General features: G+C 46.7%; 1 protein-coding gene across 1 annotated transcript in view; it reads right to left on the bottom strand.

The window, feature by feature from the left end:
• Window positions 1–13,161, bottom strand: part of LOC308485985 (shootin-1-like) — a 19,878-nt gene extending 6,717 nt beyond the window's left edge. Inside the window, exons 1-11 of the mRNA XM_081022210.1 lie at window positions 13,041–13,161; window positions 11,360–11,412; window positions 10,634–10,694; window positions 9,017–9,111; window positions 7,634–7,790; window positions 5,600–5,697; window positions 5,241–5,322; window positions 4,620–4,714; window positions 3,396–3,542; window positions 1,168–1,321; window positions 320–447 (exon numbers count right to left, since the gene is read on the bottom strand). Of these exons, the coding sequence (XP_080878336.1) occupies window positions 320–447; window positions 1,168–1,321; window positions 3,396–3,542; window positions 4,620–4,714; window positions 5,241–5,322; window positions 5,600–5,697; window positions 7,634–7,790; window positions 9,017–9,111; window positions 10,634–10,694; window positions 11,360–11,412; window positions 13,041–13,077 (1,107 nt within the window). The 5' untranslated portion in view covers window positions 13,078–13,161. The remainder of the gene's footprint in view (window positions 1–319; window positions 448–1,167; window positions 1,322–3,395; window positions 3,543–4,619; window positions 4,715–5,240; window positions 5,323–5,599; window positions 5,698–7,633; window positions 7,791–9,016; window positions 9,112–10,633; window positions 10,695–11,359; window positions 11,413–13,040) is intronic.
• Window positions 13,162–13,210: the final 49 nt, after the last annotated feature.

The raw sequence follows: 13,210 nt of genomic DNA, 5'->3' as shown, positions 1-13,210 counted from the left end.
AAATTAATAAAAACGATTTAACAAAAAAAAAAGTTTTCAAGTGTTTAGAACAGTTGCTTTTATCTGTGTTTACTGATAAGCTTATGGTTTGACTCTCCATTTCAACCGCTTTGATGGTTTTGATTATATTCAAGCAGCATATAAAGTTTATGAATAATAATAATGATAATGATAATAAATTTTTATTTATATCCCGCCCTCCCCAGCCGAAGCCGGGCTCAGAGCGGCTAACAACAGTAAAATGATACAACATTCTAAAATCATTTCAATAATAATATTAATAATAATATTAATATATGGCAAATGATACTTACTCCACTGGGACATGACATGCTGGAGGGAGAGGAGGAGGAGGGGGAGGAGGAGGAGGAAGAGGAAGGGGAGCCTCAGGGCATGTTTTGGGAGACGGGGTCCCAGTCGCCTTCGCCTCTTCTTCCAGGGATTTCACTGCAATGAGAAGGCAGGGTTTCAGGCCCCCACAAAAAAGGTGGCCTTCGTTTTGTTTTTCTGCAGGGTGGAAGCCCTTGAAAAGGCTGTGTGTGGCTGTGCATGGCACTGATTGGCCAATCCTTGTGACGTCACCCACCCACCGCAATCCTCGTAACAGTTTTGCACTTTTGCAGCAGTTTGAAGAACTGGAAAGGGAAAATAAGGGGTCATCTCCCTCTGGAAATATACACTGAGAGAGGCTGGCTGCACGCAGAATGACTCAGTACAGCAATACAGGGAAAGTGGCTTTGGAAGTTGTATAAGCAAAATGACGTCTTAATCACTTTATTGTACATTGCATTGGCATTCTTTAGGAGTTGACGCTTTATAAATACTCCTTTTAAAAAATGGATGTGACTGTGCCTGTCATTTCCTGATACCGAGGTGAGAGTAATGATTAACGTTATTTTTTCTTTATTATTGGAATGGCTTAAACACTTTCTCTATTTTTTTGTGTGGAAAAAGAGTTTTAAGTAATATGTTGATCTTTTTTGGATCCCGAGGTTCTGAAGTCGTAGAATCACAGAATGACAGAAGAGTAAAGTTGGAGGGCACCTCCAAAGGTCATCCAGTCTGACCCCTGCCATGCCATCATTGCAGCAAAAGAATCTCTGACAGCTTGTATCTATACCATAGCTGATCCTGCGTTTCTAATCCATGCAACCGAAAATGCCATACCTCTCTCTTCCAGAGCCGCGTTCCTCTCCTCCGCTCGGCGAAGCCTCTCCCCCAGGCGGACCTTCTCTTCCTCCGCTGCCGCCAGGGCAGCCAGGAGCCTGTGGAGTTCTTCCGCCTGCGGCCGCCCCAGCAGCTGGGCCTCCAGGTCCTTCACCTGGAGAGCAAGGAGCAACGTGAGCAGACTGGGAGCCCAAAGAAAAACCCCTTCCCCCAGGACATCAGAGGGACGTGGGCCAGGAAAGAGGCTTCCTTCCTGGCGACACTTGAACTCAGGACTCACCCCCCTCCCATTAGGCAAGGTGAGGCAAGCTGAGACACTGAGAGGGGCAACAGTGACAGAGCTCCCCCTAAGGATGCTGCCCCATCACCACTTCTGTAAAAGCATTCCTTGCCTTGCAGGGGGTTGGACTAGATGACCTTTGGGATTCCCTTCCAACTCTCCAATTCTATGATTGTTGGGTTGGGTTTTGCCCAGGCAGCGAAATGTCCTGGGCCAGCACTGGGTCACCAGATACCTCTGTGGATGGGCAGGAGATTCAGGAAAGACAAGACCCAGTCCTTCCTTCGCATGCTGCAGAATTGACCTCTGGAACTACCTGCCACATTCCAGTCTAAACCGATAAGGTTGAGGAAGGGAGTCTGCCTCCCTCAATATTCACATTTAGGCGTAATTTTAAAACATTTCCTGTTCAGTCATTTGATGGCTGGAATATTCTGCAACCTTCATATGATTAGCTGTGAGGCTGTGTGTCTGTTTTTAAACAGTTTTAGGCAGTGCCGTTAAGGGGTACTCTCCTTTTGACTCAAGAAAATCACCATTTTGTAGTTCAAATCAGGAAAAATAAATACAGTAAATGGACCAAAGTACGAAGATTCACAAAATGTTTAGGGGTATGTGTACCCCTGCATCCCGGCCCCAGAAAAAAACACTGGTTTTAGGGGTTCTTAAGGGTTTTACACGTTTTAGATTTTCTTAATTGTTTTAAATAATGTTTTAATTATATATATATATGTGTGTGTGTGTGTGTGATTTTTTTTTAAAGTGTAATGGTTTTTAATTGTTTTAAAAAGTGCAACTATTTTAATGGTTTTTACATATACAACTGATCTATGCACTTTTAAAGATGCATTATGAGATTGCTTTGAGATGCGTTATAGTCATGTCATTATTATTTATTAAATTTATACACAAAAACACAAAAATATACACCATGGTAACAAACGAAAACATTGCCCGCCCCCCAGTTTAAAATGCCATAGATTGCTTAACTAGCCCAAAGCCTGGGAGAAGAGGAATGTTTTTTCCTGGAGCCTAAAGATATATAATGAAGAAGACAGGAGAGCCTTCCTGGGCACTCTTCAAGCGATTACAGAAAGTGATCCATAAATGAGATAAATTAATTTATTAATATTTTTTAATTGCATTGTTTGTGCAACTCTGGTGTTTGATGTCCTTTGCGAAACAGGCAGGCTGGACAGAAAATGAATGTATGCTGGAAATGTAAGGAAAAAGAAGGCACCTTTTATCATATGTGGTGGAAATGTAAGGCAGTAAAAGGATTTTGGGAAATGATATATAATGAGTTGAAAAAAAATGTTTAAAACAATGTTTGTTAAAAAGCTTGAAGCCTTCCTTTTAGGAATTCTAGGTGTTGAAATCCGAAAGGGTCAGAAAAGACTATTTATGTATGTGATCATGACTGTGCGGACGTTACTGGCCCAGAGATGGAAAGAAGATAAAGTCCCTATCAGAGAAGAATGGCAGATCAAGTTGATGGACTACACTGAAATGGCTAAAATGACCGTAAGAATCAGAAATCAGGAAAACCAAAATTTTAACAAGGAATGGGGAAAATTTATAACTTATCTTAAAGAGCATTGCAAACAGTTAAAATCGTTAGTAGGATTGGAGTAACACCTGTAGTTTAAGGCTGAATTCTGGACATAATGGAAGAGTGAAGGATTTGGAGTATCATAAAAGATGCGGAAGGAAAGGATTAATTAATTAATTAATTAATTAATTAATAGGACCCACAAAGGGTAGGATGGAAATCCAAGAGATTCCTTGGAATCTTGTTTTTATGATTTATGTTTGTTATATCTCTGTACAAATTTAAGTTGGAAAACCAAATAAATAAATTTGTAAACAAAGAAAGTGGATGGATGGATTGAAAGGGCAGGAACCAGCCTCTGCTGAGGTCCTTGGGCAGGTGGAGCCCCAAACCCACCTTAGCCTGGTGCTCTTGCTGGGCTTCTTCCAGTTCCCGGGTCATCTTGGCCACCTCCTCCATGGCCTGGAGAAGCTGGGTCTCTGGCCCAATATTCTGCATCAGGATCATGCTCTGCCGGTTGGCCTCCTTCTGCTTCACCAACATCTGTGACATGAGAAAAGGGGGGGGGAGTTCAGTGGTTATTAATGTTGCAATGCATATATGAAATCTTTACATAATGACACATATGCATTATATTCGTAACTCCACATTTTCACATTTTCATCCATTTCTTATTTCTTGCCCTGTGTTTTCCCTCCACCGGTGCGTGACTTCCTTGTTATTATTTTGTAACTTTATTATTGAGATTGTAATTTTGTATCTTAATAATTAAACATTCAGTCTTAATATATCTGCTTAGCTTAGCTTAATTTAGTGAAATCAGTCTATACATATCAATAAATTCTTGTTGGAGCATCTTTTGGTCATGTATTCTTCTACACATTTCCATTCCTGTTTGAGATTTTGATTAGATTGCATTCTAATTGTTGCCGTCATTTTTGCTAATTCAATCATTTTTTAAAAAAATCTTTCACTGTTGGGACATCTTGGTTGCCCTCCTCTGCACACCTTCCAGCTTGTCACCATCCTTCTTAAATTGTGGTGTCCAGAACTGGACACAGTATTCCAGGTGTGGTTTGACCAAGGCAGAATAGAGTGGTACTATGACTTCCCTTAATCTGGACACTAGACTTCTGTTGATGCAGCCTGGAATAGCATCAGCTTTTTTTGCTGCTGCATCATCTGGTTGGCTCATGGTTGCCAGAGGAAAACAAAGCATGATATTGTGGAGAAGGGGATGCGGGTGGCGCTGTGGGTTAAACCACAGAGCCTAGGACTTGCCGATCAGAAGGTCGGCGGTTCGAATCCCCACGACGGGGTGAGCTCCCATTGCTCGGTCCCTGCTCCTGCCAACCTAGCAGTTCGAAAGCACATCAAAGTGCAAGTAGATAAATAGGTACCGCTCCGGTGGGAAGGTAAGCAGCGTTTCCATGTGCTGCTCTGGTTTGCCAGAAGTGACTTAGTCATGCTGGCCACATGACCCGGAAGCTGTACGCCGGCTCCCTCGGCCAATAAAGCGAGATGAGCGCTGCGGCCCCAGAGTCGGCCACGACTGGACCTTATGGTCAGGGGTCCCTTTACCTTTTATTGTGGAGAAAGGCTTGTCCTTTGAATTCCTACCTGGCGGGCAAAGGTCTCTGCTTGCTGCCTCAGTTCCTCCTCCAGATCCAGCTGTTGGGACACCTTGCCGTACTCCTCAGTGAGTAGCCGGGACACTGGGAGAGAGAGGGCAGAAGAAACATCAATCACCTGTGCATCAAATGAAGGAAGGTTGGGAGGGAAAGGTGTGTGTGTCCCCGGAGCGAGCAGAGGCTGAGATGCCCTCTGCGTGGACTCTGCGGCTCCTTCCTAGCTCCCACTTTAATTCGGCTTGAGTGACATTTGCTTGGGTGCAACTTCCTCTATCCTCCCCACAAACAAATGGGAATGTATGCAAGTTCAAAGAGCCAACGTCTAATCTCCCTGCAAAGAGATCAGGATGGAAATGCGTAGCTCATCTGGAAGCTCTGCCTCCACAGTTGGGGGCAGGCATGCTTCTGAATACCAGGAAACCACAGGAGGGGAGAGTGGCTTTCGCACTCGGATCCTGCTCGCGGGTTTCCCGTAATGGGCATCTGGCTGGCCGCTGTGAGAAGAGGGTGCTGGACCAGGTGGGGAAAAGGAAGTAAATGCCAGCTTAGGAAGGGAGGGAGCTCTGGGTGCAAGAATAGGGTCTTCCTGTGACCTTTCCCCACAACTCACCTCGTTTGACCCTCTTCAAAGCCCTCTGACGCTCCGCCACCAGAGCTTGCAAGGATTTCTTCTCAAACTGCTCTTCTTCCACCTTTGCACAAAGGAGATTTTGCTTCTGTTTCATTTCTGTTTCATTTTTATTTATGATTTTCAGTTATATACATTTCAATAGTTTTACAATCATTCTAACATTTGGAAACTCGACTTTGAGTTGACTGGGGTTCAAAAGAAAGCAACTTAAAACAGCTGCTCTTGAAGCATTTCGTTCCGGATCTGCTAGACAGAGCCAGACAGAGGACACTGACAGGTGGCTGTCTTGTCCCTGCGAACATAAATCCTGGCTGTGCCCATGGAGTAACCCAAAATACCTGTTCCTGGAGCTGCTGGACCCGACCCTGGAGCTCCGTCACTTGCATGGCCAGTTCCTTCTTTTCATCCAGCAGCAGGGAAACCTTCGCTTGAAGGTCTGGGTAAAAAAGGAGGAGAAATGGAAAGGTGAATTTGAGGGAAGCTGGCTCCTTAGAGGAGAGACTGTTGCCAATGAAATATACTCGGAGCTGAAAGTGGATTTCATGCTCTTTGTCCAGCTCATAGTGGTGAGGAGGAATGGAAGTTCCCCCAGAATGTCTGCTTTATATACATTATTTACACAATGAGCCCCATGTGACTGGCTAATTCCGGGATTCTCCTGTAGGCCAATCAGGTTGCAGATTCACTTCCACCTGGAGTTGGATTGGGTGGCTCCTGTGGACCAATCAGACTGCTGCATTCTGGACCCTATTGTTCTAGGACCAATCAGACTGCTGCCTTTTGGATCCTATTAAACTCAGTACCTAACAGCCAACTTAGCAGCTAGACCACAGGACAGACTCTTGGGACTCAGCCATACAGCTGAAAATAAAACATTTTAAGTGCATTATACAAATGTGACACTAGATGGCGATGGTGAGCTTATGGCAAATTCAGTATATTTTTCAAAACGCGTTTTAAAAAAGCATTTTTATATGAGTCCACCTTGACTTCACCTCCTGGCAGCTGAAACTTGGGAAAGTCGGGATAGGTAAAGGAAAGTTCTTCACACATTACGTGGTTAAACAGGGGAACTCCCTGACACAGGATGTGGCGAGGGCCACCAACGTGGATGGCCTTGAAAGTCCAACCCCCTGCAATGCAGGAATAAACACACACACACAGTTGCATGTGCAGAACAGAAGGCAAGAGGTGGGGGCCCCCAAATTTGCTGAAATTTGAAAGACCTGAGTACTGCCCTGTAGGTGTCAGGAGGTCAGCCTACACTTGAGTAGGACCCTGGCAGAGAAACATGCCCGACTGGCATGTTCTCTCCCTCCTGGTTGATCGTTCGGGAGCTTCAAAACTTTCTTCAGCCCAAACATCATAGCGACCGATGCCAACAGACACCGGCACACCTAGGGATCCGCAGAGTCTTCGCAGTTCGTGTGACAGACCTCAGCATTTTGGCTAATCTACTTTATTTACAAATAAACACACACGGAGCACTGCAACATGGCTCCCTCTCTCTCTAGCATCAGACAGCAAAGAGAAAAAGAACAAAGGACAATAGTCCCACTTCACGGAACACAAGAACACAAACATCCTGTCTCCATCGCTTCCCACTCTGTGGAGTCAAAACATACCATGTCATGTGATAGACAACAATCCTATGACTGCAATCATGGAGCAGGAATTCTAACAGTAGGTCCCCTCCCATCTGGCAATGCTGGAGCAAGTGGGAGGGGAGTGGCAGCAACTATCAGACCCTCAGACAGCACTGCAGGGCTGTTGTGTTGCAGCTGGGCACCGAAGGGGGTGTGAGATCTAGTATATCTGAAGGTCCTGTATACCTGAAGGAGCGTCTCCACCCCCACCGTTCAGCCCAGACACTGAGGTCCAGCTCCGACGGCCTTCTGGCGTTCCCTCCCTGCGAGAAGCCAAGTTACAGGGAACCAGGCAGAGGGCCTTCTCGGTGGTGGCACCCGCCCTGTGGAACGCCCTCCCACCAGATGTCAAGGAAAGAAACAACTACCTGACTTTTAGAAGACATCTGAAGGCAGCCCTGTTTAGGGAAGCTTTTGATGTTTCTGAGACTATTGTATTTTAATATTCTGTTGGAAGCCGCCCACAGTGGCTGGGGAAACCCAGCCAGATGGGCGGGGTATAAATAATAAATTATTATTATAGATTATTATGAGAGGCATCTCTTGAACGCCGCCTCTCCATCCTTAAGGAACCTTCCTCTCTTCTTCCAAGGTTGGTCTTCTCCACTGTTGCAGGATCAGTGCATTTTGCACAGTCCCTGCCCAGACCTCTCCCTTCCATTCTGCAGCAGCAGCAGCTCCTCTTGGTGGTCTTTGAGCCAGAGGGGAAGCGACAACATGGCTCACCTTTGATTTGCTCCAGGTATTGGCCCACCGGATCTGGGACTTGCTCAGCAGGGATCTCCTCCTCGTTGCCCGGGTCGATGAGGTCCCCTGGGAGGTGGGTGAGCATGGGCAGCAAAGCCGCACTGATGCGCTTCAGCTTCTTGTTCTCTCTGCTCACCTGCAGGAGTCGAGATGCAATGGCAAAGGTAAGCCCAGGATGATCATGGAAGCCACGGTGGAAGGGTGGCTCAGAGACTGGGCTGCAAATCAAGGTGTCTTGCGGGACAGATAAAAGAAAGTTTAAACTATGGAACTCACTCCTGCAGGAGACACAGGGCCGGATTTAGGTTTGATGAGACCCTCAGCTACTGAAGGTAATGGGGCCCCTTCTATGTCCAGCTGTCCTTTGTCAACAACAAATTGTCTCTGTTTTTTGTGTTGAAAAGATGCTATATGGGCTGGATGAATCCCAAGCCAGAATTAAGATTGCCGGAAGAAATATCAACAACCTTGATGGCAGAAAGTGAGGAGGAATTAAAGAACCTTTTAATGAGGGTGAAAGCGCAAAATATGGTCTGAAGCTCAACATCAAAAAAATGAAGATCATGGCCACTGGGCCCATCACCTCCTGGCAAATAGAAGGGGAAGAAATGGAGGCAGTGAGAGATTTTACTTTCTTGGGCTCCATGATCCCTGCAGATGGTGACAGGACTCATGAAATTAAAAGATGCCTGCTTCTTGGGAGAAAAGCAATGACAAACCTAGACAGCATCTTAAAAGCAGATATCACCTTGCCAACAAAGGTCCGTATAGTTAAAGCTATGGTTTTCCCAGTAGTGATGTATGGAAGTGAGAACTGGACCATAAAGAAGGCTGATCGCTGAAGAATGGATGCTTTTGAATTCTGGTGCTGGAGGAGACTCTTGAGAGTCCCATGGACTGCTAGAAGATCCAACCTCTCCATTCTGAAGGAAATCAGCCCTGAGTGCTCACTGGAAGGACAGATCCTGAAGCTGAGGCTCCAAGACTTTGGCCACCTCATGAGAAGAGAAGACTCCCTGGAAAAGACCCTGATGTTGGGAAAGATGGAGGGCAGAAGGAGAAGGGGACGACAGAGGACGAGATAGTGGGACAATGTTCTCGAAGCTACCAGCATGAGTTTGACCAAACTGCGGGAGGCAGTGGAAGACAGGAGTGCCTGGCGTACTCTGGTCCAAGGGGTCACGAAGAGTCGGAAACGACTAAACGACTAAACAACAACAACAAAATAGGTATCTAAAGTCATTTGCTGTATGTGGGATTGGAGCAGGGATTCTCTGCATGCAAAACAAGGGCTAGACTCCTGAGTTACAGCTGTTTCCCAGGTTAGACGCCTTGCCATGTCCACCAGCTCGCCTGGCTCACCTGGGCTGCGTAGGCTTCTGCCTGCTCTCGGCACGACTTCTCGATTTCATACTCTGCTTCCAGCGTGGACAGCTCAGCGAGCAAAGCCTGCGAAGCTGGGAATGAAAGGAGGGGGAAGGCTGAAGATCACCTATAGAGCAGTTTCCCCAGAATTTCCCCACTTGGTGACATGAATTCATCCTCAATGCCCATGACCCTACCCTCCAAAAAGCATCCTTCATAATGGCGGTTTGCACGACCCACTAAGGAAGATAACTGAAGTGTAGGCAAGACACAGCGATAACAGCAAGAAACTTTATTGAGCTACATAACTGGGAAACAGGGGCAAAGCAACCGCTTATATACATTTCTGAAAGCCTGGGCCACTCCCACCGTTATTGGCTGTCTAAACTTCCAAGCTGCGAATCACGACTCAGAGTTCAAGGGCCAATGGCAGAGGCCCAAATCTGAAATCTTCTGTGATTGGACATCATGTATTGAATCAGAACACAGGAGCTCAGAATCTTAGTCCAGACTCAAGCTCAGGCCAACACAGGCCACTGAATACATAACAATAATAATGCACAATCAAATTCAAAACAGAAACCATGAATTGCATATTTATTTAAACTATTCAGGTGTTGTGAACCACCCTGAGATCTGCGGATGAAAGGTGGTATACAAATTCAATTAACAACAACAACAACCAAGCCAACAAATAAACCATATTAATTTACACATTAAAACTATTCTGTTTAATCCATTGGACAAAACTGGTGAACTTGATCCAATGATACCAGCTTTCCAAAGTCTGATAGTCTTGCCTCTTATTACCCCACTAGGGAATCCCGAAGCCCTTTCAGGGTTCGCTACTGCCCACTGTCTGCTGCCGACAACAGAAGTGTCCTGAGCACACCCACAAATCCCATATGCCTGGGACCTGGTTCTGCACCCTGTTCCCAAAACGCCCACATGCCGGACACAGGTGCAATCCCCCCCTCTCATCCTGAGGTTCACCACTGTGAATAGTCGGGATCAGGAAATGCAGGACACAGCTAGGCACCCCCCCAATCTCCGAGCAGCGAGAGGCTTCAGGCCAGGGGTCAGCAAACTTACCGCGCCTCAGGCCAGTGTCTCCAGTGCCGATCGCACGGCGGGCCGGAGGGCCTGGGAGCGCGTGCCCATATGTGTGCGTACACGCTATTTTCGGCGCACTTTTGGGTCGGAGGAGACCAGAAATAGCTTGTGTGCATGTGCACGGGCCTCCCCCGATCCGGATGTGCACCGGAATTAACACTTGCGCATGCGCAAATAATGCTTGTGTATGTGCACAAGTTATTTCTGGTGCTCCTCCGACCCAGAAGTGGGAAGCCGCGCAGTGCAGCGCCAGTAAGAGCGGGCGGCAACAGCGGGTGGCGGAAGTCGCCATGGGCTGGATAAACGAGTCCCTTGGGCCTTATCCTGCCCACGGGCCTTAGTTTGGGGACCCCTGCTCCAGGCATTCAGCAGGTTTGGTTTCCTTGGAATGAGAATCAGCAGAGACTGTGGCGTCTTTGGGATTTAGAGTTGTATTTACACATCTATGCAACCTGAGCATAAGGGGCTCTCAGCATTAACACCCCAACAGATCATGCTTACCATACTCAAATTCGGCTAGCTTTTTCTTGGCTTCATCCCTTTCCTGACAAGCAGCCGCTTCCTGGAAGATGGAAGGGAAGAAATGTTTCTGGGTCACTGATGTTTCCCATTCCAATCCTGCCAGCAGAGTTGCTTTTGCTAAGCAATCATCCCCACCATCCCCATCCTCAGCACAGCTGCTCATGCAGACTTCAAAATCGTTTCCCCGCCTCAGAATTTAGAATCACAGAATTCTGCAAGGGACCCCTAAAGGTCATCCAGTCCAACCCTGTGCTATGCAGGAATCACAACTAAAGCAACCCTGACAGAGGACCGCCCAACCTTGGCTTAAAAGCCTCCAAGGAAGGAGGTGGTCTATTCCATTGTTGGACAACTCTTACTGTCAAAAAGTTCTCCTTTCTAATCATCTGAATGCATGGGTTCGAGTCCTGCCTTCTGAAGCAAAACAGTGGGAGTGATTAGAAAGCCACAGTGAATGGTTGTGAGAACAGGACTTTCTTTGAGTCACGATTTGCTGGGGCTTCACTCCAGAACCTGACCCTGACACCTATTTCCCATTCTTTCCCCATGAAAACTAGAAACTTATTTTGTTGATCATTGATGGGTTGTTTTTTTTATTAACTTGATGTGCTTTTTATTGTATGGTTTTACATTTTTATGCTTGAAACTGCATCAAATATACAAATATTTTATAAATGAATTTAAAAAATGAAAGGACCCACATACCTCGGTGTCTTCATCTTTCTCCGAATCGGAGTCACTGTCAGATTCCAAAATGGCTGCAGAAGAACAGAAAGAGAACATCGCCACGAAATGCCCAGGGGCAGCCCTGAGGCTCTGCTAGCCTCTCCCAACCTGGCACCCTCTAGATGTTCTGGACTTTAACTCCCATCAGCCCATCAATCCATCTGTCCTTGATGGTCATATCGCTAGTTAGAAATCTCCTCTCTCCTGAAACATTCAGTTCTTGCCGCTCTCCCCCTCTCCACGTTGTCCTCACAACAACCCTGTGAGGGAGGTCACTGGCCCAAAGTCATACAGTGGATTTCCTTCAGTTGCGATGCTTAAGACCACATAAACACTTGGGGCCAAGTGGCGTCCGAAGCGGGGACCCTCCAAAGTGGAGTCCGCAGTTCAATAAATTGCACGGGCTCCTACAGAGGAATTTCCCCACCTTAGCTTTGCACATGTGGAAATTAAGTCTTGCAACAAGCAGAATTGCAACCAGGCCTTATTGCACAAACCAAAAGGCAACATCCCAGACAGGGAGTGAGGAAGAGTAAGGCCACGGGTTCATTTATTGGTGTCTGCAAATTCCTTCACATTTCTTCACGGCCATCTCGACTTTATACCTTTACAACCTCCTTTCGGCAACATTCTTTTCATTCTTTCCTTCACTGCCTTGACATCTTAGGCTATCCATCAAGGCACATATCATAACTTGCCCACTGCAGTTAGGGCTGCCATACACCCGGAATTTCCCGGACACAGACGGGATTCGATCCTTGTAAACATTGCCCAGGCAGAAATGGCTTGGATGTTAACTTCTTCTTTTTTTGAGATTTTGCAGAATAAACTCAGCAACTCTGCGAACAACCTCTGCCCAGTAGATCTGAAGGAGCGTCTTCAACCCCATCGTCCAGCCTGAACACTGAGGTCCAGCTCCAAGGATCTTCTGGTGGTTCCTTCACTGCGAGAAGTGAGGTTACAGGGAACCAGGCAGAGGGCCTTCTCGGTGGTGGCGCCCGCCCTGTGGAACACTCTCCCACCAGATGTCAAGGAAATAGACAACTGTCTAACTAGAAGACATCTGAAGGCAGCCCTGTATAGGGAAGCTTTTAAGGTTTAATGTTTTACTGTGTTTTTATATATGCTGGAAGCTGCCCAGAGTGGCTGGGGAAACCTAGTCAGATGGGCGGGGTATAACAACAACAACAACAACAACAACAACAACAACAACAACAACGATGATTTTATTTTATGTGTCTGGATTTTCACTTGAAATATGCCAACCCTAAGAACTTTGGGGCTGTGGGAGGATTTGAATCTGCGTCTGCCAGGACCCAGCCTGACACTCTAACCCAGGGGTCAGCAACCTTTTTCAGCAGGGGGCTGGTCCACTGTCCCTCAGACCATGTGGTGGGCTGGACTATATTTTGAAAAAAAGTAATGAACGAATTCCTATGCCCCACAAATAACCCAGAGAAGCTTTTTAAATAAAAGGACACATTCTACTCATGTAAAAACATGCTGATTCCCAGACCGTCCACGGGCCAGATTGAGAAGGCAATTGGTCCGCATCTGGCCCATAGGCCTTAGGTTGCCTACCCCTGCTCTAACCACTATGCCACACTGTTTACCATGCTTCCCCTCTCAACCTGCTTTTGGGGCAGGCAGATTTCCTTACCTGCCAGCTGGCTGAGATCTTCCACCAAAGGCTCCATTCAGGTCTGGACTGTCTGTGCTCAGGCAAGATCTGCCCAGCCTGCTCTGCCCCTTCTCTCCACAGTTGCATGAAAGGGATTAGGCTTCCCCAGAGAATTGAGAAGTGAAACCTCTCCTCCTCCTCCTCCAGCA

The sequence above is a fragment of the Podarcis pityusensis genome (genome assembly GCF_964106645.2).
Source record: "Podarcis pityusensis genome assembly, chromosome: 9".
NCBI classification, from domain to species: Eukaryota; Metazoa; Chordata; class Lepidosauria; order Squamata; family Lacertidae; genus Podarcis; species Podarcis pityusensis.
Note: the sequence above shows the minus strand (reverse complement) of the source record. Positions and strands in the feature narration are given on the sequence as shown.